The 25,790-nt window shown below is 35.5% G+C and overlaps 3 protein-coding genes across 3 annotated transcripts; 2 read left to right on the forward strand and 1 right to left on the reverse strand.

The window, feature by feature from the left end:
• The first annotated feature begins 3,078 nt into the window (after positions 1 to 3,078).
• Positions 3,079 to 8,793, forward strand: LOC141698159 (putative disease resistance protein At1g50180). The gene is made up of 2 exons (XM_074502787.1): positions 3,079 to 6,681; positions 6,789 to 8,793. Exons 1-2 carry the CDS (start codon positions 5,631 to 5,633, stop codon positions 8,699 to 8,701), a joined length of 2,964 nt encoding a protein of 987 aa, XP_074358888.1. The 5' UTR covers positions 3,079 to 5,630; the 3' UTR covers positions 8,702 to 8,793.
• Positions 8,794 to 9,284: 491 nt separating this feature from the next.
• LOC141698689 (putative disease resistance protein At1g50180) lies at positions 9,285 to 12,620 on the forward strand. Its single transcript, XM_074503461.1, has 2 exons — positions 9,285 to 10,410; positions 10,521 to 12,620. The coding sequence occupies exons 1-2, from the start codon at positions 9,363 to 9,365 to the stop codon at positions 12,428 to 12,430; spliced, it is 2,958 nt and encodes a 985-aa protein (XP_074359562.1). The 5' UTR covers positions 9,285 to 9,362; the 3' UTR covers positions 12,431 to 12,620.
• A 1,239-nt stretch (positions 12,621 to 13,859) lies between these two features.
• On the reverse strand, positions 13,860 to 25,066 carry LOC141697655 (protein transport protein SEC16B homolog). Its single transcript, XM_074502147.1, has 14 exons — positions 24,853 to 25,066; positions 22,623 to 24,737; positions 22,178 to 22,498; positions 18,921 to 19,049; positions 18,726 to 18,848; positions 18,449 to 18,595; positions 18,099 to 18,224; positions 17,874 to 18,008; positions 16,890 to 17,017; positions 16,700 to 16,808; positions 16,310 to 16,624; positions 16,050 to 16,193; positions 15,600 to 15,898; positions 13,860 to 14,873 (listed from the first exon to the last, which is right to left on the reverse strand). Exons 2-14 carry the CDS (start codon positions 24,480 to 24,482, stop codon positions 14,363 to 14,365), a joined length of 4,347 nt encoding a protein of 1,448 aa, XP_074358248.1. The 5' UTR covers positions 24,483 to 24,737; positions 24,853 to 25,066; the 3' UTR covers positions 13,860 to 14,362.
• Between the last annotated feature and the right edge of the window lie 724 nt (positions 25,067 to 25,790).

Raw genomic sequence — 25,790 nt, forward strand, 5'->3', positions numbered from 1 at the left:
TTAACAATCAATAAACAATCCAAACAGCTGGATTGACAAGTCTACAAAAAGCAGTTTGAAGAATGTGCAAGATCAATGGTGAAGATTAACTGACAAAGGAAGATCAAAGTGAACACGGGGTGCCAAGATATACTAAGCCAGAAATTGAAGATATACTTTTATATAAATAGAAATGACAAGTGACAGTTTAGAAAAACTAATAACATGTTTTATTGTACATTGTGAAACCAACAGTTAACTAAGTTATAAAGTTAACACTGGTCCTTTAGTCAATTATAACTCTCTCATGAATAAGCTAAGCTCTTTATCAACAAATAGCCTAGAAATTTTGTAGCAAAACATTCTTAATTTTAATATAAAATTAAGTGAGTTTTGAAGATTTGTGTTTTTTATTTTCTGCAAGCTTAATTTCTGCATGAACACACTTTACTACAAGATTTAATTTACTTTGTTCAATCAAAAACATTCAAGAAAGCTCAAAAACAGAAAAACACATTCAACCCCTCTGTGTGTTATTCATTTCCTTCATTTCCTAACAAGCCGGTTAGGTACGGGTTACAGGTTTAGACCGTAATTGTGTGTAGACCTAACAGTACGCTCCCAAATTGGATTATTACGGTGAATAAGAAAAAAGAAGAGAAGAAATGGTGAAATAAAAGAAATAAAAAAAATATTTTCTCCTCTGTTTCCGAAATTTTGTGAAAATAAGAAAACAAATTTGAAAATAAGTATATGGCGATAATTATTTGAATAATTTCATTAGAGCTTCTCCGGATCATCCTATTTTTGTGAAAAAAAGTTATGAAGAGGAAATTGTTAAAAAAAATCTGAATCATTTCTCTTTTTTTTCGGATAAAACTCGAGAGCACAATTTGAAAATGAAATTTTGAAATTTTCTATTCACTTCTTTTCTATTCTCTCGTTAATCTACTCTCCACGAATTCTATAACCGGCCTTATTTATAGATTTTCAAGTCCTATTTTTTGAATTTTAAAACTCAGTCTACATTCAAATCCAACAAATACTCTTCCCATAATTGAATCTCAAAAACTCTTGTCCTGTATTCAAATTTATCTGCATTATTATTTATTATTATTATCAACATATGTATCTCATCTCATGCAAAAAAATCAAAGAGGGAAGGGCAAAATGAAACTTCTGGGAAGCTTCATTAACCAGAATCAAACCCCACTACTAGCTCGTCTTCTTTCTCACTATGATTGTGATGCCTCGTCTGTATCCGATCAAGATTATACACACCCATAATCTATACATTTTGCACCTAAAATTCAATGTTAAAGAAAACTCGACCCACATTTTCGTACATTCGATGTGTTAAGTAACCGGTCCACTAAAATTTTAAGATGGCAGAGAAAAATCTGAATATGATCTTATATTTTTTAACACTCTTCATCAATCGTACGATACATTTCGTTATGATTGACAATGATAAATAAAACCGACACTAATACCAATATCAACAACAAATATTTAAATTAAATAACTGGGGTCGGAAGGACTCGGTTCGAGTTCTTCCCTAAACCGAACCCTGATATTATGTTAAGTAACCGATCACAATAAAAATTTTAAGATAGTAGAGGAAGGTCCGAATAAGATCTTATACTATTTACCACGATGATTCAACATCAAGTAATTATCAGATTCTTAATCTCGAAGTACAAACACATTTCATATTTATAACTCGAGCCAGCTACCTAGAATCTTAACGTATATATAATTTACGACTAGTTTTCTAATTATCGTCTCGTTGTAGTAAACATATTTGGAGTTTATAAATCGAGACGATAAATTTTAAATTTATGATGATAAATGTCCGTTATGTGTCCGAAAAGCATTAAAGGGTTATATTCTTTCGTGTTGTTTTTGAGTGCACTCGCAACCAAAATACAGAACACGCCCGTAAGGGTTGACTCAGTTGGTTAAAGAGAGGAAAACTAATCTCTTGGTCACAAGTTCGAATCCCACGGGAGGAGAATTTATGATTATGCCTCCTGAGTCAGAATCCATCACTTAAATGTGATTTATCTTGGTTCACGTTTTACGTTCCTCTTATCCCAAAGTATTACTGCTGCCATGCGGCGCTAGAGTAACAACATTAGAGTTTTCATGGTTAATTAATAGCGGTATATAACCCGTACGATGCATGGTTGTTTTTAATTATATATTAAAGAATGTTAATTTATTTTATAATTTTAATATATTACCGGCAGGATTCGAACCTTATACCTCTTAAATAATACTAATTTTTAAGAATAAATCTAATGGTCAACAACGATCGACAACCAAATTTTCAACGTTTCGTCTTTAATATAATAATATAGATAGAAATATAATATAAGTGTCATAATTTAAATATAATAAAATTGAAAGGTAATTAATTTTAGGTGTCCTGTTTTAAATATAATATGAAGTGTTATAATATAAATGTCCTATTTGAAATATAATAGAATTGATAGACGCGTAATTTTAGGTGTCTAATATAAGTGTCGTATTTTAAATATAATAGAACGACCAACAACGAACAACCATACTTTTAATATTTCGTTTTTAATATAATAGTATAGATTAATAGGGGTTTCTATACGAGACCGTACGTTCAAATTCCCATCATCTCTTTATAATTTATACCGTTATTGAGACTGATTTGCAAAATAAAAACAATTTCAATAGATTTATCAGTCCCATGTCAATCTTTTATTTTTAATGACAAATTTGTTGTTTTTATTTTTTATAAACAGCACAATTTTTGAGCGAAAAATCAGTTTAGCCTATTTTTTATAAAAAATAATAAAATAACAATTTTTTGAAATTTGATCGGCTAACCTATGAAAAATTCATTATGAGATACACAACTGTTAACTTGAGTATCTCATACGTAAAATACTCAACTACAAGTGAAGTATCTTATATAAATTGAGATATCTAACTGATAGTGCAATATTCAATCAGCTTATTATTTTTATTATTACTAGAAAAGTTATCATTTATAAAATACTTGAAAAAAAATTGTAAAAATATTTGGGGTTCTAACAGCTTCCTTATTTATGTTTATATTTATGCTTGCTGTCATTAGCATTTATCTACAATGACTCGTAACAGTTTATACCTAAATCTACCTCCTTTATCTCCATTCATAAAATCAACACAATGTTTGTTCTTTACTTCCCCAACACCTAAAGAACATCATTCTAAACCTCAATCTACTCCAATTTTTCAGTGTCTTCATGGGCTTACCATTGTTAGCTCTTCTGAAACTCAAAATCTTAGCCTCAACTTCTCAAACACTATCTTTTACTCCATTTCTCACCTGTTTAGTAGGTCCATTTGTGCTAAAAGTGTTGCTGAAGCTCAGAACTCTTCCTTCTGTTTACGATGATGCATCGCATGCCTCGAGGCTTTTCGTGTTTCAGATCAACCAGATTGTCTTCCATATAAGGCATGATGATGTCGGAGATCGAAGCAGATGGGAGAGAGCTGTTCGGGTGTTGTCTGAAATGATTATGAATAGTCGAAGATCTGCACAGTCTGATGATGCTCGTAGCCTGCATGATCTTTCCATGATTACGCTGTAATCTTCACATTGTAGCCATAATTGTGCAGTTAGCTGAAATATTTGTTGTTTTCGTGTTTATTTGTGGTGCAAGTTGGCCTTTCGATTGCGAGTTCATGATTTCATGTTCGTCTGATGATACTGCAGGTTTGGTTCGGTTCGGTTCGGTTTTCAAACTTGTTTGTTTTTCTGTTCATCTTAAGTTTGTAATGAAAAGGTATAAGTAAATCATTGAAAATTTTGTTTCGATTCCATTACTTTATATAATTCCGCATAGATTCATATTTTTCCTTTCTTGCCAATAACATAAGATACCAAGAATTTGAACATCGGTAAATTAAGTTACTCAAATCTTTTCGTACTAATCAAGGACGGATAATGTCTATTAGGCTAATTATAAGTATTTTGTAAGTAAGAACATATAATTCCGCAGAAATTTATATGTTCTTTTCTTCTTACGGAGAACATAGGATAACCAAGAATTCGAACATCCACATATTATAATTAAGTTTACTCAAATCTTTTCATACTAATCGAGGACGGAAAATATCTACTAGGCTAGCTATAGGTATTTTGTAAGCAAGAACATATAATTCCGCAAACATTTATATATTCTTTTCTTCTTACGGAAAACATAGGATAGCCAGGAATTTGAACATCCACACACATACCTCTACTCAAATTTTTTCATCGAGGACGGAAGATATCTGCTAGGCTAGCTTATCAGCATAAATTAACCAAAGATAGAGATGTTTTTGATTCCATTGAAACAGATCTATGTGAAGTGAAAGCTTACATACATTAGATTTCATAAGTTCAAGCAGTATTGTGTCTGAATTGACAAAATATATGTGCTGCATGTTGCTATATATACAAGAATAAGAATTTGATGCAAGCTCATAACATCAGCAGTTCAGCACTAGGCACAACACAAGTCTGGGATATGTGTCATTCTGAAATCTTAACACGGTTATTAGTTCAACCCCCGACTGTTTTACGATTCGTTTATAAAATACGGTCATTAGTTCACCCCAATTATTCTACGATTCGTTTATAAGATTTGTTTGATGTCGAATTGTGGAAAACAGTTTGGACTTCTCGAAATTGCTATATAGGGGATGGATAGCTAATTTTTCGATTGATTTATATATACTTCGTTGAAAAATTAAGCATCAACATATTTGTTCATGAACCACAGAGTTCTTTGAATATCACGATATTTCTCTTGCTACTTTTTAGAATGACCGGTTCTTTAACGATATATATATATCCCCTGATGATCTCCAATTCGTTTTGGACTAAAAGTATTAAAATGTATATCAATTTAAATACCAATATGGGGAGCAACAAATAGTGGAAGTATTGTGTAAAATGAAATCTTGATTTGTTGTAGTGAGTAATAACCGGAAAGGAATAGTTGAATTATCATGATGTAGGTTTGATAATCAATGGCCCATAATTTGGGTTGGGCCCGAAGCCCAAATTTATATGGGCCGGTATCATGTGGGCTTGAAATGTAGGTTATGTAGTAAAATTTCTAATTTTTTTGGGAAAAGTTGTATGAAATTTAAATAGAAATTTAAATAATACCGGTCATATCTCATCCCGAATGCGTTTCTTAACATATACTTGTAATCTAAAATTAAAACTGGTGCAGATATCTTGAGACAATTGTTGTCTAATCCCTTACAACCTGTAGATGTAACTAATAGGATTTTATACTGGTTAAATAACCAGTAACACTAAAATCTTACGTTGATAGAGCAGACCCGAACAGGATCTTATACTCTTTACCGGAAGAAGTGAGAACTAATCAAATCATCAACATGCACGCTTGAAAAAGAGGTTACATTAATCTTTATCTGTAGAATAAGGCAGCATGTTGTCAATTGTTTAATCACAAACTTTATCATGTGAAGAAAGCCACATGGGAATGTTACTTATCATGAGACAATGGCACATATATCATGGGAATCTAAACTAGTGTACTGGCTCTCCACATTTCGGATTTTAACTCTGCTGGTTTTTGTAAAACAAGAAGAAAAAAAAAGAATTTCAAATGGCTGAAGCAATTGTGTCAATGGTAGTGGGAAGGTTGACTGATTTATTGAATGAAGAAGCTCATCTTCTTCAAGGAGTGAGAGCTGAGATTGAACAGGTGGTTGACAAGCTCAAGTGGATGAAGACATTCTTGCATGGTGCTGATTCGAGGATTGATGAACAAAGAGTTAGAGTTTTGGTTGCAGAAGTACGAGATCTTGTGTATGATGCTGAAAATGTAGTTGAAAGCTTTCTGCTAAAAGCTTCATCTACTGAAAGACACAGAACAAATGGAGGACTAAGAAATGTGGTTAAGAGAGGTGTTGATGCTTTTGATGCTTATCTGTATCATCATAAGTTTAGCAGGGAGATCAAAAATTTACTGGCAGGGATGGATAACCTCTTGAATTGCTTTCGTGATTACAAAATCTTATCGACATTAGAAGGACAGGCAGCATCCTCAAGTGACACAACACCGGGTAAGTTAAAGCGATTTTACTCATATGCTGTTGTTGAACCAGATTTTTTTGTTGGATTTCAGAAGAATCTTGCAACCTTGCTGCCACTTCTGGTTGATAGAGGTGAGGACTGCTACCCGGTTATCTTCATTTGTGGAATGGGAGGACTGGGAAAGACAACTCTCGCGAACAAAATGTACAATCATTCATCCATTAAGAGCCACTTTGAGGCAGTGGCTTGGGTTACCATTTCCCAAAAATGGCAGCCTAGAGCTGTGCTGCAGCGGATTCTTGTTAGTCTTGTCCCCGAGAAAAAAGAAGAAACCCTTCAACTGGAAGTTGACAAGCTAGTCGAGAATCTTTTAGAAATTCAGCAACAGAAAAATTGTTTGATAGTTCTTGATGACATGTGGACTAATGATGCCTGGGATTCAATTAAAGCGGCCTTCCCAACTGAGAGTTCTGGAAGTAAACTACTACTTACAAGTCGTAATGTGGATCTTGCTGCCCATGTTAACTCAAAATGCTTCATTCATAAACCGCAACTTCTTGATGCAGAACAAAGTTGGGAACTACTCCGCTTGAAAGCACTTCCTAAAGCAGACCATCTAGGTAAAGGTCTTCTCTTCATTTCATTCCAATTTTAATGTTATGAACATAGAATTTTGTTATCTTACATGGACTTTTTCTTTCATTTCTGCTTGTTACTTTGATTATAGGCAGCAGAGATCTTAAAGAGATGGAGAAATTGGGAAGAGAAATGGTTAATTACTGCAAGGGCCTTCCATTAGCTATCGTTGTTTTGGGGGGAGTCCTTGTAACAAAACCAACCTTTATAGAATGGGAGAAGGTATATTACGATAGTCAATCTTCTCTAAAGCGAGGCAAAGGACTTGGAGAAGATTATCAAAGAGAAGTAATGGACATTCTAGTTTGGAGTTACAATGTTCTGCCTGCGCAACTGAAACTGTGCTTTCTATATCTGGGCAAATTTAGAGAAGATGAAGAGATAAAAGCAGAGACACTATATCAGTTATGGATAGCAGAAGGCTTGGTATTGTCAAGTGACAAAAGCGGAGAAGAAACAATGATGGAAGTTGCTGAATCGTATATGGGTGAACTGGTCCACAAGAGTATGGTTCAAGTAAAATTAGAAAATACTCCGTTCTCACAAAGAAAATTTGAATCTTGTCGGCTTCATGACCTTATGAGAGATCTATCTTTGTATATTGCTAAGCGGGAAGATTATTTTGAAGTTATTAATCTTCAAAAACTAAATGATTTTCATGCTGATCCCGTGGTGGACTTGGCTTATACAAGACAGGTTGTAATCCACAGTCAAGTAGGAGAATACGAGAGTATCAACGATAATCCCTTCCATGTCAGCAAAGCCAATAAACGACGTTTAAGATCACTTCTACTTTTTCCTTGTGAGTCAACAACAAGGTGGTCTTCATGGAACTATACAGAAACTTTGAGATGGAATGTTGCACATTTTAGGTTCCTAAGAGTTTTTGCTCTAGAAGATGTTGATATTCCTATAACAAGTGTTTCCAGTTTTCTTTTCCGTATTAATCCTGGAATAGCAGTAGGTAGCTTGGTTTACTTGCGATATCTGAGTATAAAGACTAGTTTTCTGTGGTTTCCATCCATACAAAATCTGGAATTGCTGCAAACTCTCAAATTGGAGGCTGACAGTGGGGCTCATGAATTGTATTTTCCACCATGGATGTCAACAAATATTCTGGGGAAGATGGGACGGTTGAGGCATTTATATTTACCATTGGAACTCAATGGAATGAAGGGAAAAAAGTTAAGGTTTGATGCATTGAGCAAGTTAGAGACACTTGAGGATTTCAATACTTGTTGGTGTGAGGTGAAGGATCTGGTCAAGTTAACTAATCTTCGGAAACTAACAGTACATGTGTATTCCTATAGTGCTCTGCAAGTGATGATGAAGTACTTACAAGCCATAAGCTCATCCTCAGCTTCATCTTCTGGTAGTAGTACTTTAAGTGTCCCGTACGTGTCCCTTCGTGTAAATATTTACAACCTATGTTCACGAAAAGGTCCAGATTTCTTGAGAAAACTGTTAACTAGTCCCTCTAACCTTTATGATTTACGGGTAGAAGGGTACATTCCAGAGTTATTGCCATTGTTTGAACAGAAACAGCAACAGCAAGACATTCATAATTATATTGATGCTCTCTCTTCAAGCTGTATCACCACCCTGACTCTATCTAGGTCTGGACTAGTAGATGATCCAATGCCAGTACTGGAGAAGCTTCCTGTTTTGCGTACACTTGAATTGTGTGTTAGATCCTTTTCTGGAAAGAAAATGACATGCTCGGCCACAGGCTTCCTCCAGCTCACCAATCTTCAATTGCATCAACTCGTTGAACTTAGAGAATGGAGGGTGGAGGAAGGAAGCATGCCTAATCTTTCTTGCTTGAAAATTAGTCAGGTGATGAAGTTGGAGGAGCTTCCAGAAGGATTAAAATTTCTCAAGAACCTTCAAAATGTATGCTTGCAGGATCTGTCCAGAGACTTGTGTGACAAGGTTAGAAGAGCGAATGGTGAGCAAGGACCCGACTTTTACAAAGTTGCTCATGTCGCTTCCCTTGATTTATAAATTTCATTATATTCTGTACTCCAAAAACACATTCTCAGAAATCCGCAGTGTCCATGTAATAGTTTTGAATTTCTTATTAAATGATGCATTTTACGTACATCGCAAACAATCATTTTTATCGTAATCTTGACTGATCATAGTCACTCTAAATTGTATAAAAAGTACTTAAATTTATGTAAACAGGGCAATCACATTGCAACAATCAAATTTATCATAGGATCAGTGAATGAAACAGAATCACTGATGAAACTTAATGACCTGTAGTCTTTTGGTTTCATAAGGGGTCGTTTGATTACAACATTCAACCAAACTTATGATATCAGATATGATAACTGATCCGTATACCACTCTAACCCGATTCCTGATTTCAACCGGAATGAAACGACTCCTAATAGTCTGGCAGAAATACTATGAAGTCAAATATGTTCTGTTGGAAGCCCAGATCAATCTATTAGGGCCTAGAATAAAATGTCAAATATGTTGAGCCATAAGCCCAGATCAATATGACATGGGCCTAGAATAAACCATTTAAATAAGTTAAAACTTTAACATATTTTTGATTGAGTCCAATGAAATGAGTAGGTCTAGCTTGCTAATGTGAGTTCTATAAATAAGTTAAGAAGCATGTTTGTGTTTTTCTACCTTGAAAAAACAAATCCAAATGGCTGAAGCAATTGTGTTAACTGTTGTGGGAAGACTCACTGATCTATTGGCTGAAGAAGCTCATCTTCTGAATGAAGTGCGCGATGAGATAGAACAAGTGGTGACCGAGCTGAAGCTATTGCAGACATTTTTACGAGATGCAGATTCAAGAATCAATGAGGAAAGAGTCAGAACTGGAGTTTCTCAAGTACGTGAGCTTGTGTATGATGCTGAAGATGTAGTTGAAACATTTCTCCTCAAAGCTTCATCACATGAAACAAACGGAGGACTTAAAAACAAAGTTAGACGAGGTCTTTGTGGTGTTGATGAGTTTGTGTATCATCATAGGTTTAGTAAAGAGATTAAACATGTACAGACAGGGTTACAGAATCTCTCGAGTTGGTTTCGTAGTTTGAATGTTGTATCGACACTAGATCAAGGCCGAGAATCATCATCATCAAGTGACACAGCACCGTGCAAGCTAAAGAGATTTTACTCGTACGCTGTTGTTGAGCCAGATTTATTTGTTGGATTTGAAAACGATGTTGTTAGCTTGGTTGGCCATTTGGTTAATGAACGCGATGATTGCTATCCAGTTATCTTTATTTGCGGAATGGGTGGACTAGGAAAGACAACTCTCGCTACTAAAATATACAATCATGTTTCTGTTAAGAGGCACTTTGAGGGAATGGCTTGGGTCACAATTTTGCAGAAGTGGCAACCGAAAGCTGTGTTGCAGCGGATTCTTATAAGTCTTAACCCGAAGAAAATTGAAGAAATTCTTGAAATGGAAGTTGAGAAGCTAGTAGAGAGTCTTTTACAAGTACAACAAAGGAAAAATTGTTTGATAGTTCTTGATGACATTTGGACAACTGATGTTTGGGATTCTATAAAAGCGGCCTTTCCAACTGAGAGTTGCAGAAGCAAACTATTGCTAACAAGCCGTAATGTGGATGTTGCTGCCTGTGTCAACTCGAAATGCTTTCTTCATGAACCGCGACTTCTTACTGCAGAACAAAGTTGGGAACTACTCCGCTTGAAAGCACTTCCTAAATCAGACCATCTTGGTAAATTTCAACTTTTTATCGCAGTTCAGTGTTGAGATTTACATGCTTCACTTTGGTTAAAGTTACTTGATTGCGTTTTTCTAATAATTAAGTTGTGCCTATGTTTATAGACACCAAAGACCTTAAAGAGATGGAGAAATGGGGAAGAGAAATGGTTCAGAATTGCGCGGGTCTTCCACTAGCTATAGTTGTTTTTGGGGGAGTCCTTGTGACAAAGCCGACCTTCATAGAGAAGGTGTACTATGATAGTCTATCGTCCCTAAAGAGAGGCGCGGGTCTTGAAGAAAATTATCAAAGACAAGTACTTGACATACTAGTTTGGAGTTACAATGCTCTGCCTACTCAACTGAAACTGTGCTTTCTATATCTGGGGAAGTTTAAAGAAGATGAAGATATAGAAGTGGAGACACTTTATCAGTTATGGATAGCGGAAGGCATGGTGCTATCAAGTGACAAAAGCAGAGGAGAAACAATGATGGAAGTTGCTGAATCGTATATGGGGGAACTGGTTCATAAGAGTATGGTTCAGGTGAAATTCGGAGAAGATGCAGGCTCACAAGGAAAATTCAAATCTTGTAGGCTTCATGATCTTATGAGAGACCTATCTCTGTCCATAGCTAAAGAGGAAGATTTTTTCAAAACTATTAATCTTCAAAAGTTGAATGATAATCCTTTTGATCCATCGCTGGAGCTGACATTGACAAGACAAGTTGTAGTTTACAGTGATGCAGAGATGCATAAAAGTATCAAAGACAACCCCATCCATGTCAACATAGCCAATAAACGACGTTTGAGATCACTTTCATATGTTCATGAGTCATTTACGCGCACTACTTCCAGAGAACTAGGATGGAATGTTGCAAATTTCAGGTTATTGCGAGTTTTTTCCATGGAGGGAGTTGTATTTGATATAAAAGCTGTGTCCTGTTGTCTTGTCCATATTAATCCTGGAAGTGCATTGGATAACTTGGTTCACTTGCGATATCTGAGTCTAACGACTGATTTTGAGGTGTTTCCTTGCATACAAAACTTGAAGTTACTACAAACTCTCAAATTGCAGGCTGATATATTCACTGATCATTTAAATTCTCCAGCATGGATGTCAACAAATATTCTGGCAAAGTTGAAACGCCTGCAGCATTTATATTTACCATGGGCATTTTACGCAGGACTGCCTAGAGAAAAGTTAAGATTTGAAGGATTGAGCAAGCTGGAGACACTGGAGGGCTTTAATACTAGTTGGTGTGAGGTGAAGGATCTGATCAAGTTAACCAATCTTCGGAAACTAACAGTACATGTAAGAGATAGTCATGAAGATGTGCAAGAGATATTGACATACTTAAAAGCCATAGCCACAAACTCATCTTCAACCTCTGGTAGTACTACTTCATGTCCTCCATATGTGTCACTTCACATTGACAAATGTCGTCTACAATGGCAAAGTGGTCGCGATATCTTGAGACAGTTACTGAGAAATCAGTTAAACCTATGTGCATTATCAATCAACGGGGCGATCCCAGAGTTACTGTCACTATTTGAGCAGAAGCCACAACAGCAAGACCTTCATGATCACATTGATTGTCTCTCTTCAAGCCTTATCAGCACCATGACTTTATCTAGGTCTAGGCTAAATCACGACCCAATGCCTGTACTGGAGAAGCTGCCTATGTTGCGGATACTGAAATTAAAGATTGCGTCCTTTGTGGGAAAGAAAATGAAATGCTCAGCCACAGGTTTTCCCCAGCTCACTCATCTTGAACTATGTCAACTTGATGAGCTTGAAAAATGGGAGGTGGAGGAAGGAAGCATTCCTAATCTCTCGTACTTACTCATCCATCAGAGCCGGAGGTTACAGGAGCTTCCAGAAGGATTGAAATTCCTCAAGCACCTTCAGAAAGTTCACTTGCAGTACATGTCTAAAGATTTGTCTGATAGGGTTAGGGTAGTGAATGGTGATCAAGGACTCGACTTCTACAAAGTTGCTCACGTCCCTTCCCTCGTGGTAGATGTTGATGTATAAATTCCATTCTGTATTGTACTGAAAAACAAACCATTTTCTCTGATTTGAATTGATTAGTGGCTTCATGTTTACTAGAATGTCATAGCTAATGGTTTTTAGCTGAGGCCTTGCAAGGGCTGATCCCTTTGATTTTATACTAAATTAGTTCTTTAATTTTGTATTTCTTCTGTTTTTCTCCTTTAGAATGTGATGAAAAATAGTTCATATGATTTTCACAGTATTTAATTTCATGACATAGTTTATTCCATCTATATAGTAAGTAAGTTTTTATCAGATTGGAGTCTGGAGTTGATATAGTCATTAACTACTACAGTATAAACCACTTCACTGAAAAAATTTCCTGTCATTTCTCCGTTTATTCACACGGTCCACGGTATGATCAGAAACTGTGATTGTAGATTGCAATTCAAGAACAGAGTTGCAGTAAGACTGAAGCTGTAAGGAACCGGTGATTATAGATCATTAGAGGTTTTCTAAACGAACCGAGCTGTTCTCGAGTTCGAGCTCGATAAGCTCGTCCGATAAGCTTATCGAACTCGAGTTCGAACAACATTTCTTGTCCGATAATATTAACGAACCGAACCGAACTTTTAAGGTGTTCGACTCGAGTTCGGTTCGTTCGTTAAGCTCGAGTTCGGTTCGAAAAAAATAGTATATTTATAATATTATATTATATGTATAAATAATACATGTATTATGAATAATATATATTAATTATAGTTTATAATTATTCCTAATAAATATTTTATTTGTGAAAATATATATAATTAATAGTTTGGTACAATTTTTTACTTAAAATAATATTTAAAAGTATTTTTTAAAAAAAATACAAGTGATGTTCGCGAACAGTTCGTGTTCGTTCGTGTTCGGTTCGATATGTTCGCGAACAATTCGTGTTTGGTTCGAATATTACCAAACTCGAGTTCGGACAAGAAATTTCGTCTGCTAAGTATTAATTAAGATTTTGTTCGAGTTCGTTAAAAATTCGTCCGAGTTCGGTTCATTTACAGCTCTATCCCTCACTCAAGAGGTCGATAGTTTGAGTGAGTGAGTATTTAAATTTTTTGTGACGAACTTACTCAAAAACAGAAAAAAGGACATTAAGATTGTCTATGGAGATTCATCTATCATCTTACAAGAAGACATGACCAGTAAATGAAACATATCACTGATGTAACTCAAGTTCTGCACTAGCCTTCCTTAAATGAACTGTAATTTTTTGGCTGCATAATAGTTTAAGAATATCACAAGTCAATTATGTTGGGCGGTTGGCCCAGATTAATCTAACATGGGCAAAAATAATTCTTTTTATAAGAACAGAAAATATTTAAACAGTTAATATTCTTTTTATAACAGTTAATAGCTAATGTACATTGTGTGAAAACATTGCAGATTGAAGATAATGTACATTATGTGAAAACATTGTAAATGAAGGAAACTAAAGGCAACTATTATTTTTTATATATCATTGCAGATTGAAGACATAATGTACCTGATGTGAAAACATTGTAAATGAAGAAAACTCAAGGCATCTTGTTTTTCTATTATAGTACACTTTTTTATCCCTTGTCAAGTTCTTTTCATAGTAGTGCTGCACAACTTCAAGGAATCATCCTCACCTTTAATGAATGAAATAATGTACTGTACAGCAGAGGACTAACACTCCTTTGCTTTAGTGTAAAACCATCAGGCTCTGAGAGCCCGATGATGTTCGTATTCTGACAAATAACAGAACCAGTTTTCTGAACATACAGGACGGAAGTAAGCCATCTGAAGTTGTGTATTGCACCAGGGTGAAACAAGAACGAAATATTCTTCGTCTGCTACTCTTTGCAATTTCAGGGCCTTTTAACCATCTGCATTGTGCGATATCAAAGCTGACATTTGTGGATTAGTTGCCAGGAGCAATACAAAATATATACATCCTCGTGTTTAAAGTTCAACTTCATGAAGATCATCCCCGTAGCTACCACCATTTGTTGACGAGTGTACTAAGGCAGGACTAGTAGGCATGAACAGTGATGGTGGCATTCCTAATACCTCTCCTTGAGGTTTCATTTCAGTGTCACTCGGAGGACTAAAAGACTCAGCAATGCTGCCACTCCATGATGCTGTTCGTCGGGTGTGGGGAGGAAGAAACCCATTGCCAATGCCAGGAGTTGATGTCCTCTTGTTTGAGATGTCATCCATACTTGCAAATCTTTGCATGTTCATAGATGGTGATGGTGATGGAGCGAAGGACTGAACCGGTCCGCTGAAGGATGATATATTACCAGAGGCGATTGGTTGACTTCCATCTGCAGCAAAATCTGGCATCTGTCCGGATACTGGTGCAGGAACGAAGAAATTTGGGCTGGCATTGCTTTTGGCCTTAACTGAAGGCACAGATGGCGACTGGAACGTGTTTGTCTGGTTTCCACCTTTGTTAAATGTGTCAACATACCTGATAAACTCCAAAATGTATTATGAACATCAGAAGGTAAACAGAAACTGAAAGAAAACAAAAATGCTGCTGCTTCAAGTCACTCCATAAAAAAATCTTAATGTGATACTTTCAAGAAAAGAAAAATTAGGCATTTATCTTTCTCAAAAATAAATTTCATTAAACATGAATGCAATCCAAATGTTCAACAGAAGTTCTCAACGCACTCTGCAGGCATCAGCAACTCTCAACAATCCACCATGTTTGCCAGGACTAATAGTGATTCCTTGTGCTCATTAAAGAACAATGATAGGCTGTTATAGCAGTGCTCAAGTTACAAAGAGATCATATAAAGACACCAATCCCTGACTCTAAGCTAATCTTACGGAAAAAAACCTATGATCTAATTATTATCTTAGACTCCTACGCAAAAAAAAAGTCCACAATTACTAGTACTCCAGACTTATTTGAGCCCACCTGAAGAGATAGGTATTTGATATTGTTACTTGTGATACTAATTATTAGTCAAGACTGCGAATTCATTCAGGTCAAAAGATTCAAAAGGCAGATGATAAAACTTGACTTAAACCTATTACACTGACAAAGTTAAGAATCATACTCAGGTCAAAGCTACATGAAAGATATATCTTTTATAAAACATTTAATGTCTGCCACTCAACAATAATATATTTGATAGGAAACTTATAAAGCACATAACACAAACAGTTAAACTGAATTTTAAGTTACCTTGATCTAACTCCCATCCGTCCACGAGCTGAGAATTGGTTTGAGGTGGGTGGCATTGGTGGGATTCCTGAACTATTTACCAAGGAAGTTGGGTTCCGTTGTTCTGGGCTTCCACTACTACGGGGTCCTTCATTTTTTAATGCACTACTCAGGTTGTAATCTGATGTTCCATTTGAAAAGGCTGCAGCAGTAGGTGGAGGTGGTAGTGCTGCTTCCTCTGCTGGCGGGTCAACGCCTTCCTCTACCCATCTCTTAAGTTTCTCATCATAATAGAACTTATTTGTATCACCCAATTTCGCCTATATATGAATAGTTAAAGTGAAAATAAAGAAACAATGATTAAAATCCAACAAAAAGCCCAACGAAATATAGAAAAACAAAACTTACTAACTCTAATATAAAGAAAATCACAATAACATTCCACGAATCATCAGAACTGCATGATTATACCTGTTTCTCTTGCCGGGGTTTCAGTATTTTTTGTATAAACTGGGAGCCAAAGCCAAAGCGACCAAATCGAGATGTTTCTCCAGAAACTGATGCTTTGCCTCGTGTATTAGTAGAAGATGGGTCTTTTGACGAATCAGTCCGGTCCTATATTAAGGCAAGTAACTTAGAATCTTTATCCCAGATAAAAGGAACAGAAATATATAGCTATTTGATGATTACTGTCCTTTTCTCTTTGCTTTTTACAGCTATATATCACGAACCTGTCTAGGAGTTCTACTGAAGTCTGGCTCTGAAGCGCTTCTGTTGTGAATTGTCATTCTATTGCCATCAGCAGTCCATTCATTAATAGGCTCCATAGAATCTGAAGGAATTAAGGATGACATTGCCATTGTTGATTGACTTGTCGATACCCTAGGACCCAAGGATTGATTATAATGTCCATTGCCTTGAATGCTACCAGCTGTTGTTGAGGTTGCAGATGGTAGGCTCCCAACAACACGAGAAGCCGTACTATCAAATAAATTAAGCAATTTCCCTACTAGTTTTGCAGGAGCCAGGTTTGTTGAGAAACCACCCTGCACGAAGAAAATCAGTTACTAGGATATGTAGATGTAATAAACACAGAAAAATTGACAAGATAAAAGAGTTGCCTGTTGGTGAGTTCTTATCCTCTCATCAAGAGATGATGCTAAGTATCTCCAAGTTTCTACTTCAGGTGCTCGACCAGTTTTCAGAGATTTCAGTACTGCTTGACAGTACCTGTATTGATACATCTATAAGCTTAGAAACCAAAGGACAGTTTGAAGAACAGAATAAAATTTTAAAATTTTGAGCATGTACTTCAATGAATCTGATACTCTTCCCACTTCAGCCAACATGTGTGCATATAAAAGCTTATAAGGTTGAAATGGTAGCAGTGTAAATTGGGAGTTCCCGAGCAACTTTGAGTATTCGTATATCTCTGTCCTCTGTCCATATACATAAAAAAAACAACTTTAGTAAGATGTCTTTGGAACAGTTATAACCATACAGAACTTAAAAGTTTGTTCAAACATTTCAGGTTAGAAATCATGGCAATGGGATCTGAATTTGCAAGTTAGGTTCTAGTGGTTATTTTACCTTGCAGAAAAGTTATGTGATACAATGGCTCCTTGTGGAAATTTTCTCACACTTTTCTTTTTAAGCCTCTTTATTGACTATTCTTATGATTTGAGCAGAATGCCCAAAAATACTTTAAACTTAGATTGCACAAGGAACCTACCATGATCCTTAACATTTAGTAGGAAAAGTATTCAAAAAACCAAGTAGCCCAAGTCAGACCTAAAAATGCTTTGAATATGTACTATTATTTTGATTGGTCATTTAAGCGGTTTAGCAGCCTATTGAGAGTCTTAAGTGGTCAAAGAGAACAAAATCAGTGTCGACTGCTGGTTTTTTTCTTCTTTTTATTTCACCTACGAAACGATAATAGCAATAAAATAAAAATTGAAAAAATCTTGTTTTCTTAAGAAAACTGTCTGTTCAGAAGGTTGTTACTTTATTTTCATTTAATTCTACTCTTGCATAGATAATTTTAAAAAACCAGATAAATAGATATTTACATAGATGATCAGCTTAGAAATCCGCTTAAGCACTGAAAGGTCTCTCCACGGCTAAGAGCTTTTTAGAATAGCGGGTAGGACAAGTCAAATTAGAAAGGCATGTTTAGAAACAGTTCTTGAGAAAAATATCAATTTCGACTAAGGAAAAAAAGAAGCTACATACAAAAAACTGATGAAAACTAATGACAATAAGGAGGATGTCCTGACTCAAAGAATTGATAACCTGAATAGCTTCTGGACTAGCATATGTTCGTGGGAATTTGAAATGATCTGCACCAACAAGACAAAGTCTGGCACTGTCTGAATATGGCTCAAAGTTCGCTTCTGCAACTAGGTAACATATATGGGCAGCGACTATCTAGCCCATAGTATTCAGGGAAACCAATGTCAGGACGATAAAATATTAGGAATATGAAACACCTTACAAAGATTAAAGTGCTACACATACTTCGCTTCTTTCTTTCCACAAGCAATCTCCAAGGTGAATAAGGACAAGTTCGTCGTCTTTTGTTCTATTTGCAGTTATCACTGCCAGATTCTCTTCCCAGTCATCAAGCATTCCATTAGCACCAAGCTGAAGATAATAACATGAAAAAAAACTCTGAGTAACTAGGGAAACTTCGTTAAACTAGAAGTTGCCAGTATTAAGTCTGAGCATAATTTTATGTTATTCACTTGTATGATTGGTGAAATTTGGACATGCCCTGCCATTTAATTAAGGGCACAAAAACAATCTCATATGTCATAAGTGACTGGGAAAGTAGGATTCCCACAGCATAAAGAAAATTAAGAGAGTACCTGAGCATTGGAGATATTGCCATTAGTGCCACTGTCTGCAGAAAATACCTCTGCTGGTTGACCAGCAATGAGCAGGCACAATGTTCGTAAAGGTGATCCCGGTACTAGCTGGTGGAGAGCCATTTGCTTCACTGTATCAACATAAAACTGCAGCAGATAGCAAGTATCACCATAAAGTAATTAACAAGCAATATGAAAGTCGAGTGTGTGATATGTTTTCTAACGGAAGCACCCATTGCAGTTTGCATCAATAGGTGTTGGGTATAAAACTAATAACCTGATCGCCAAGTTGGGCAGCAAGTACAAGTGCAGGCCCCCACATATGACCCTCTTGTGCAGAAATCAAAGCCTCTTTTTTTCTTCCACAAACAAGAAGAGTTTGAACCTCTGCGGCTGTTGCCTGAAAATTTTGTTAGTATTAGGAAAATAAGGATTTTAATTTTATAAAGAAAAAGTTTCTGATGATGAATACCTGCATATTTGCTTCAGAAGGCAACTTCTGCAGGCAGTGGGGGGGAACACAGTACTTACTTCTTTCAGAACCATTCCCCTTGGCGGATGCAAAAAGTCTAGCAACTGCTGATTCTGGTGTGTCGGTTTCCTATTAAAAACACAGAACAAACATAATTTATCAAATAAACATGGGACAACCATGTATCAAATAGCTAGAAATACTTTCGAATATGAATATTAGATCATCACACAACCATTCTACTGCATGTAATCCCAACAAAGGAAGTCATATGTTTTGCATAATCTGACCATGCTCTGTAAGCAAATAGATGTAAAAGTTACATACACTACTACAGATATTTAAAAGTAACTTACTTTTAAGTCAAGGACAAGAATGTATGTGGAATACTCCAAAATTATATTATATAGACCTTAGCACCTCTTTAATCGCCAGAAAAACTCCTGCTTAACTTGAACAACGCAAGGGATAAAAACGAGATTTCATCATAAGAGTGGCCATGCCAACTAGGTTAATTGATTGTTCGAAATATTCTCATTTTTTAGATATTGCACTATAAGTATGGTTATATAAAGGGTGTAGGATAAAACCATGTAAATTTTAGGTAGCAATGTTTATGACTCATCAGTATCAGTAGACTGAATATGCTTAGTTATCAAGTCCATGTAATATATTATTAATAAATAGAAATTACATCATAGGAGCCTCACATATCCGAATACGCAAACTCAATAAAGCCTAACTTAGATACACATTCGTGTCGGAAATACTATATAATGTTCACATTTTTAACCACAGCAGAAAAGAAATAATCCTAAACTTTCCCTCAAACTAAAAGTTTATTTATTTTGATACACAACATGGTACAAATACAGTTCAAAAATTAAGAAAGGTACTAAGCTAAACATTAAAAACTATATAATTTAATTTGATTGCCATAAACCTCGCCTTAAATTTACATCCATAGGCCGTAGGCCCATGGCTAATCTCCTCACTTCCTGCAAAAGTTCAATCATCCATCTTCTGGGAGTATCATTTCAAAGCAACCACTTTAAACACTCAATTCCAATAATAAACTTTAAAGGACTGATGCTTTTCTCAACAAGTATCCCGAACTTATACACCAAAAGATTTCTACTCTCTGATCAAACATCCCCTACGTGTTGCAACTTTAATTAAGCTCAATATGATTTCCTTCAGTGTCTTCCCTTTGTTTTCTTTATATAAAATGATACTTTCGTTTGTTTTAAACAATAAATCCATATTTCATATTTATCATATGTACCAGAAATAAGAAACTAAAATAAATTTAAAGTTAGTATCACTATGTGCAATAGTGCAGGTCACTGTAATAGCCCAAATATATATCCTCTCTTCTTTACCCAACCTTTGCATTACAAGTACCTGGATAAAATCACAAGCAAAAATTCTCCTCTTCCCCTTTTCTAAATAATTATATTTTAAAAGAAATAAACACAGTCAATCACGCAAGTCATACTGTTACCAACTAATTAGTCAGGCATTACATTAAGAATTAAAAAGCACAAATCAATTACAAAATAGAATGGCTGATAACATATAACTGACATAGGAACACAAGGCCACGCAACAAAAATCAGGTTCAAATAGGCAGCGAAGCTTAGCAAAGTAACGCGATTTCTTGGTGATTGAGCCAAAGCGAGTCATGTGAATGTAAATCTTAGACAATAGCCTCTGTCTAGTTTAAAATACATGTGTGTACACACACATGTACATTCTTCAATGTTAAAACACATGTATTTTAAACTAGACAGAGGCTATTGACATATTGATGGATCTGATACCCCGCAAAGTGATACTATAGTTTTACGGAAGCTATATCTACGAGGCTTACACATGCAAACACCTTGGAATAATATAAAAAACACAAGTGGAGCAGAAGTTAATAAATCTTATAGTTTCTAGGAGATATCAATCCTAATTATTAACCTCCAGGAAAAATAGCTTGGCAAGGGTAATACATTAGCTTCATTGGCCAATAAAAAGACATATCTCAGATATCGAGTCTGTCATTTCTCTTATAAACAGATTAAACATGCGTCTGTTTTTTTTATACTGCTATAGACCAAAACCACCACTACAATTGCTAATGCTAAAATCATAAGAGCTATTTCTAATTTTGGCACCAAAAGTGGTTTTTAGAGATAAAATAAAAAATTCTACTTCAATGATAATACTAAAATGCCTATAGTTATTGTTATAGTTAGTTACAAATCATGTACCAAAAAAATCTGCCTTCTCTTTTCTATTAGAAAAAGATGTGGCAGGGATAGCTATACCCATCTTTGGTTCTATATTTAGAACAAACCATCCGTTTCATTCAATTAAAGCTATACATTGGAGTGATTGTTCTGTAAATCTATTAGTTATGCATTCAATTATAGCTATGAATTGGAATTGCTCTTACAAGTTACGTAACACCTTTATATTTAGCTGATTCCTAAAGCTTGTTGACGTGGTTTCAACTTTCAATAACTAGGATGTTCAAACTACCAATAGACCAAAATAACCTCATCATAAATTAGAAATCTTATATAATGTATTATCATTTATTAACAGTCCTTCCTTGGGTATACATCCTCCCCAATTCATTGCTACCTCCTGCCAGATATCCCTCTCTAAAACCAATTCCTTATTCTTAAAATATCAACTGTATGGTCCATATTATCCTTATTGAGTAATCCAGACTTGCATTAGGTTGTAGTTTTTCTTCCAGTCACTTTCGCATATTAGATTAACCTTGTCTATTTTCTTTAATGAGATAACAATTCACTGAATTGGCATAACTCTCAAGCTGGGGTGATTCCTCTAATTAGGAAACAATTACCTGGGCTTATTTCATGTCTTTTTCTGTCATGTGTTCACTTTTCTAGTTTATAAGCTCTTTTTTCACCAAACATTTATAGATAATTATACACTTATAAGCAAATTTAACAATTAAGTAAATGCTTATTTTTCTATTTTCTTATCTATTTAATGACTTATAAGCTCCAGAAGCACATCAAAGAAGTAAGCAGGGCTCCCTCTACATATCATATCAAAATATAACTGAGTATAATGTTTGATTCCTCCAAGTACACTGCCACAAATGCTTAAATCATTGTAGAAATTACAGTAAATCATGTCACTGTTATATAACTAGAAAAGGTTCGGCAATATAGTCAAGATACAATGATCTTTATTTTAGGTGTGACCGAAATACGTGGAAGACGAGTTACCTTCAACACCTTGTCCGTGCCGAAAGGTGAGCGGAGCTTTCCATAGTGCTGAAGAGCTATTTTGAGCAATGAAAGAAGCAACCTTAAAGCTTCTCCTCTCCTATAATCAATATCAGGAGATTCACAGTTGGCAATTCTCTCATCAGTCCATCTATACAACTCTTTAGCACTCACATTTCCACTGGTCAGTGGACCAGGAATTGATCGTCTGCAAAGGTTATTAAAGTAATCACAAACGCCTTGTCTGGTGTGTATATCAGGCTTTCCACTCACAACTTCCATCAAATTGAGAACAGATATTGATCCTCCTCCTACAGGAACCTGCATACATGATGAACAAGTCCTCGATATTAGAGAAGTGTGACTATGATATTTAAGAGATAAAAAGAAATAGTAAAGACATAAGTTCAAATTAAATGCTAACTATCTGAAGCCAAAGATATACCTGTCCTCCATATGTTGAAGTTCCAAGTGGACTGTTGCTATCTTTCATCATAATAAGTTTCCCTCCAAAACCAAAAGAAACTAAAGCATGCGGGGGACGTCCATCTGATGATCTCCCTGCAGCTGAAGCATAAGAGAACTGATTTCCACTCTGAAATTGTTGCTGAGAGTAGCTTGATATATTATGATTGTCGTAGTAATTATCTGAAGTATGCGTATGTTCAGTTTTCTTGATTTGTGGCTGATTATATTGTGGAGTAAAGTTTCCACTAGAAACGAAACTTTGTTGCTCAGAAATAGTTGAAAACCCATTAAGACTCTGACTTGCTTTCTCATTGCCTGGAACTGATTCTTCATAACTATATGAATTTTGCTGACTAACCTGGTTGTTTAATGAATGTGTTTGGTCATACTGATTTTCTACTCTTTGATTTCCTTGTAAACCTGAAACTGCAGAAGTAGGTTGCCACGTGTTTGAATCCTGCTGGTTGTAATTAGTGAACGACCCAGACCTGTTATAATCTTGACTTTGATGATTATATCCCCCTGCTACATGATTACCAACTTGTCCATATACGCCCATGGTTTTATCATCTACATGGGATGTACCAATTGAAGAAAAACCATTTTGATTTAGATGGTTCTTAGACTGAACTGCTGCTTGAGTGGATGGTGTGTAGGTGTCCAAAGAACGCCATTCTTCAGCAACAGTGTCATAATACCAACCAGGATATTGAGGATCAAAATACATATGTGAAGGATACTCAGTATTACTTGACGGATCCTGGTTCCAATTTGACACACTCTCATTGGTCTCAGTTGTTTGAGATACCTGATTCCAGTTAGAGGCTATTTCAGTAGCCTCTCCTACATGAGAAGTCTGATTCCAGTTAGTAACACTCTGAGTTGTACCTCCTTGCAGCACTGTCCCTACAGCAGACTGAGAGGTTTGTTGCAAGTAAGAGACCTCCGCTGTTTCATTATGAACGGTAGTGTCAAAGCTCCCTTCTACACTGGTAGTTGCAGCATAACCATCAACTTGATACCACTGCCCTGTATTCTGGTCATACTTCCACCCCGGATATAAACTTTCCCAGTACTCGGTACTATTCATATCCTGCCCATCTGCACTATATACAGCTTCAGCACCATTAACCTGACCCTCTTGATACTGCCCGTAACTCTGAGTACCATCCAAATACGAAGATTTATGTTCATCCCTACCGTATATAACATTCGTCTCACATGCCAAGTTCTCATCAACTTTCTCCCCATCTCCAAATTCACCAAAGATATCCGAATCACTAACACCATTTTGCAGCACATTATTACTAAACGCACTCCATTGCACCTCCTTAATACCGGAATTCCCCAATCCAACACCCTTCCTTTCCGTCAAATCCGCCTCCATCACTCTCCCTTTATCACCATTATCCAATATACCAACATCATCACTAATCTTCGCTGCCATTTCTATCAACTCCTCAGACCCTATCACCCCTTTATTTAACCCAACCACATTATCCGATCCATCCCAACACGACGACACTAGTCCACTACTATCCGCCTTTTTACAGTCTTCCTCCACCGGAGACACTTCAGACGCAGTTTTCACAACTCCCTCGTCTCCTAAACTTAAATTACCAAACGCTTTCAATTTAACCTCATCTAAATCACTCTCATTCTCATCCTCGACTTTCAAACCTAATCCCGAAACCGACTTCGACGACGAAACACCTAATCCCGGAACCGACTTCGACGATGAAACGACATTAAAATCATCATCATCGTCATCAACTAACTTATCGAAAAAATCCTCATCAGTCTGATCCTCCATTCCAAATGGAGGACTCGACGCCATCTAAACAAACCGTAAACACTCAAATTCACCACCAAACCACTCCAATTCCCCTAAACTCAAAATTTCAACAATCACACCACCAAATCAAGCTAAAACTTCACTAAAACTCTCGAAAACTATCATAAACACTCAAACCCAATCAAATTCACCGCCAAACCAAAATTTCAACAATCACACCACCAAAATCAAGCTAAAACATCGCAAAAACTCTCGAAAAATCTTGAAAACTCGAGATCCGAATATAAAACCAGCTAACTACCTCGTTCAATGCACGAATCATACAAAAACACAAGCAACACAGAGATAAACACAAGATCTAGGGTTTCACACAATTCAATTACATAAAAACATAATTAAACAAAAAAATTACCTCAAAATAGCAATGTATGCATTGAATCATGGAGAAAAAATCATGAACAACGACCAAAAATGAAGATCAAAGCAACAATTTGGTGAGGAATTAGAGAATCTATAGATACAGGTTTTTGTGTGTATACATTGTATGAATATGTGAATGTAAGAGAGAGATAGAAACAGAGCTCTGAAGAAATGTATCACAAGCTTCAAGTTTTGCTAATTTTTATTAACCTTATTTAATTATTCAAAAAATCTTATTTAAAATTCATGATTTCCAATAGCCAATTTTATAAAAATCATCGATAAATGTTAGTGCAGCGTTTAAGCACGTGTTCCATTGCGCGAAGTCACGGATTCGAAATAAAAATGATTTCAAATATATATATAATTGTTAAATTATGATAAATTGTAAGTTTTTTAAAAACTACCCTATTATCTCAACTGATTAATTTCGATTATCGATTGATTTCGATTCTTGAAATGATATCAATCATTAGTTGGTTTTATTGGAAAAGAGACCAATGTGTTTTCGATTTTATTTAGATATTAACAAATGAATATTTTTGAGAAAGTGGAGTTTATTTACTAAGATTGTTTATTTGTAAAAGTTAAAAATATATTATTTTTGAGATGTAGGCCAATCTTTTAGAGACAATCTTCTCTCTTACATAGTGCGTGAACAACCCTTTATTATATTATTATATTATTGTATCTTGTCATAAATTATAAAATTTTATTTTACAAAAATATGAATTCGATATTAATATAAAATAATAATTATATTTAAATAAAATAAAAAGTTTGATAACATCCTTAAAAATTAGAGTACAAATAAAGAACAAATTAGAGTAAACATCATATTCACCAAACTTGATAACCACCTGATAGGATTCGGAGAAAAATACAACATTCAGCTCACAACGCCGGAGCTTTATCGAATTGTGTAAGCAA

Source organism: Apium graveolens, chromosome 11, assembly GCF_009905375.1.
Source record: "Apium graveolens cultivar Ventura chromosome 11, ASM990537v1, whole genome shotgun sequence".
Taxonomy (NCBI): Eukaryota; Viridiplantae; Streptophyta; class Magnoliopsida; order Apiales; family Apiaceae; genus Apium; species Apium graveolens.

Bases quoted from the DNA above. Each gene is read 5' to 3' on its own strand.
- LOC141698689 (XM_074503461.1), top strand. From the start codon at position 9,363: ATGGCTGAAGCAATTGTGTTAACTGTTGTGGGAAGACTCACTGATCTA. The intron at 10,411-10,520 runs GTAAATTTCAAC...CTATGTTTATAG, and splicing joins TCCTAAATCAGACCATCTTG to ACACCAAAGACCTTAAAGAG.
- LOC141697655 (XM_074502147.1), bottom strand. From the start codon at position 24,482: ATGGCGTCGAGTCCTCCATTTGGAATGGAGGATCAGACTGATGAGGAT. The intron at 19,050-22,177 runs GTAACTCGTCTT...TGTTTTTAATAG, and splicing joins GCACGGACAAGGTGTTGAAG to GAAACCGACACACCAGAATC. The intron at 18,849-18,920 runs GTATTCATCATC...CAAAATTTTCAG, and splicing joins CTTCTGAAGCAAATATGCAG to GCAACAGCCGCAGAGGTTCA.
- LOC141698159 (XM_074502787.1), top strand. From the start codon at position 5,631: ATGGCTGAAGCAATTGTGTCAATGGTAGTGGGAAGGTTGACTGATTTA. The intron at 6,682-6,788 runs GTAAAGGTCTTC...CTTTGATTATAG, and splicing joins TCCTAAAGCAGACCATCTAG to GCAGCAGAGATCTTAAAGAG.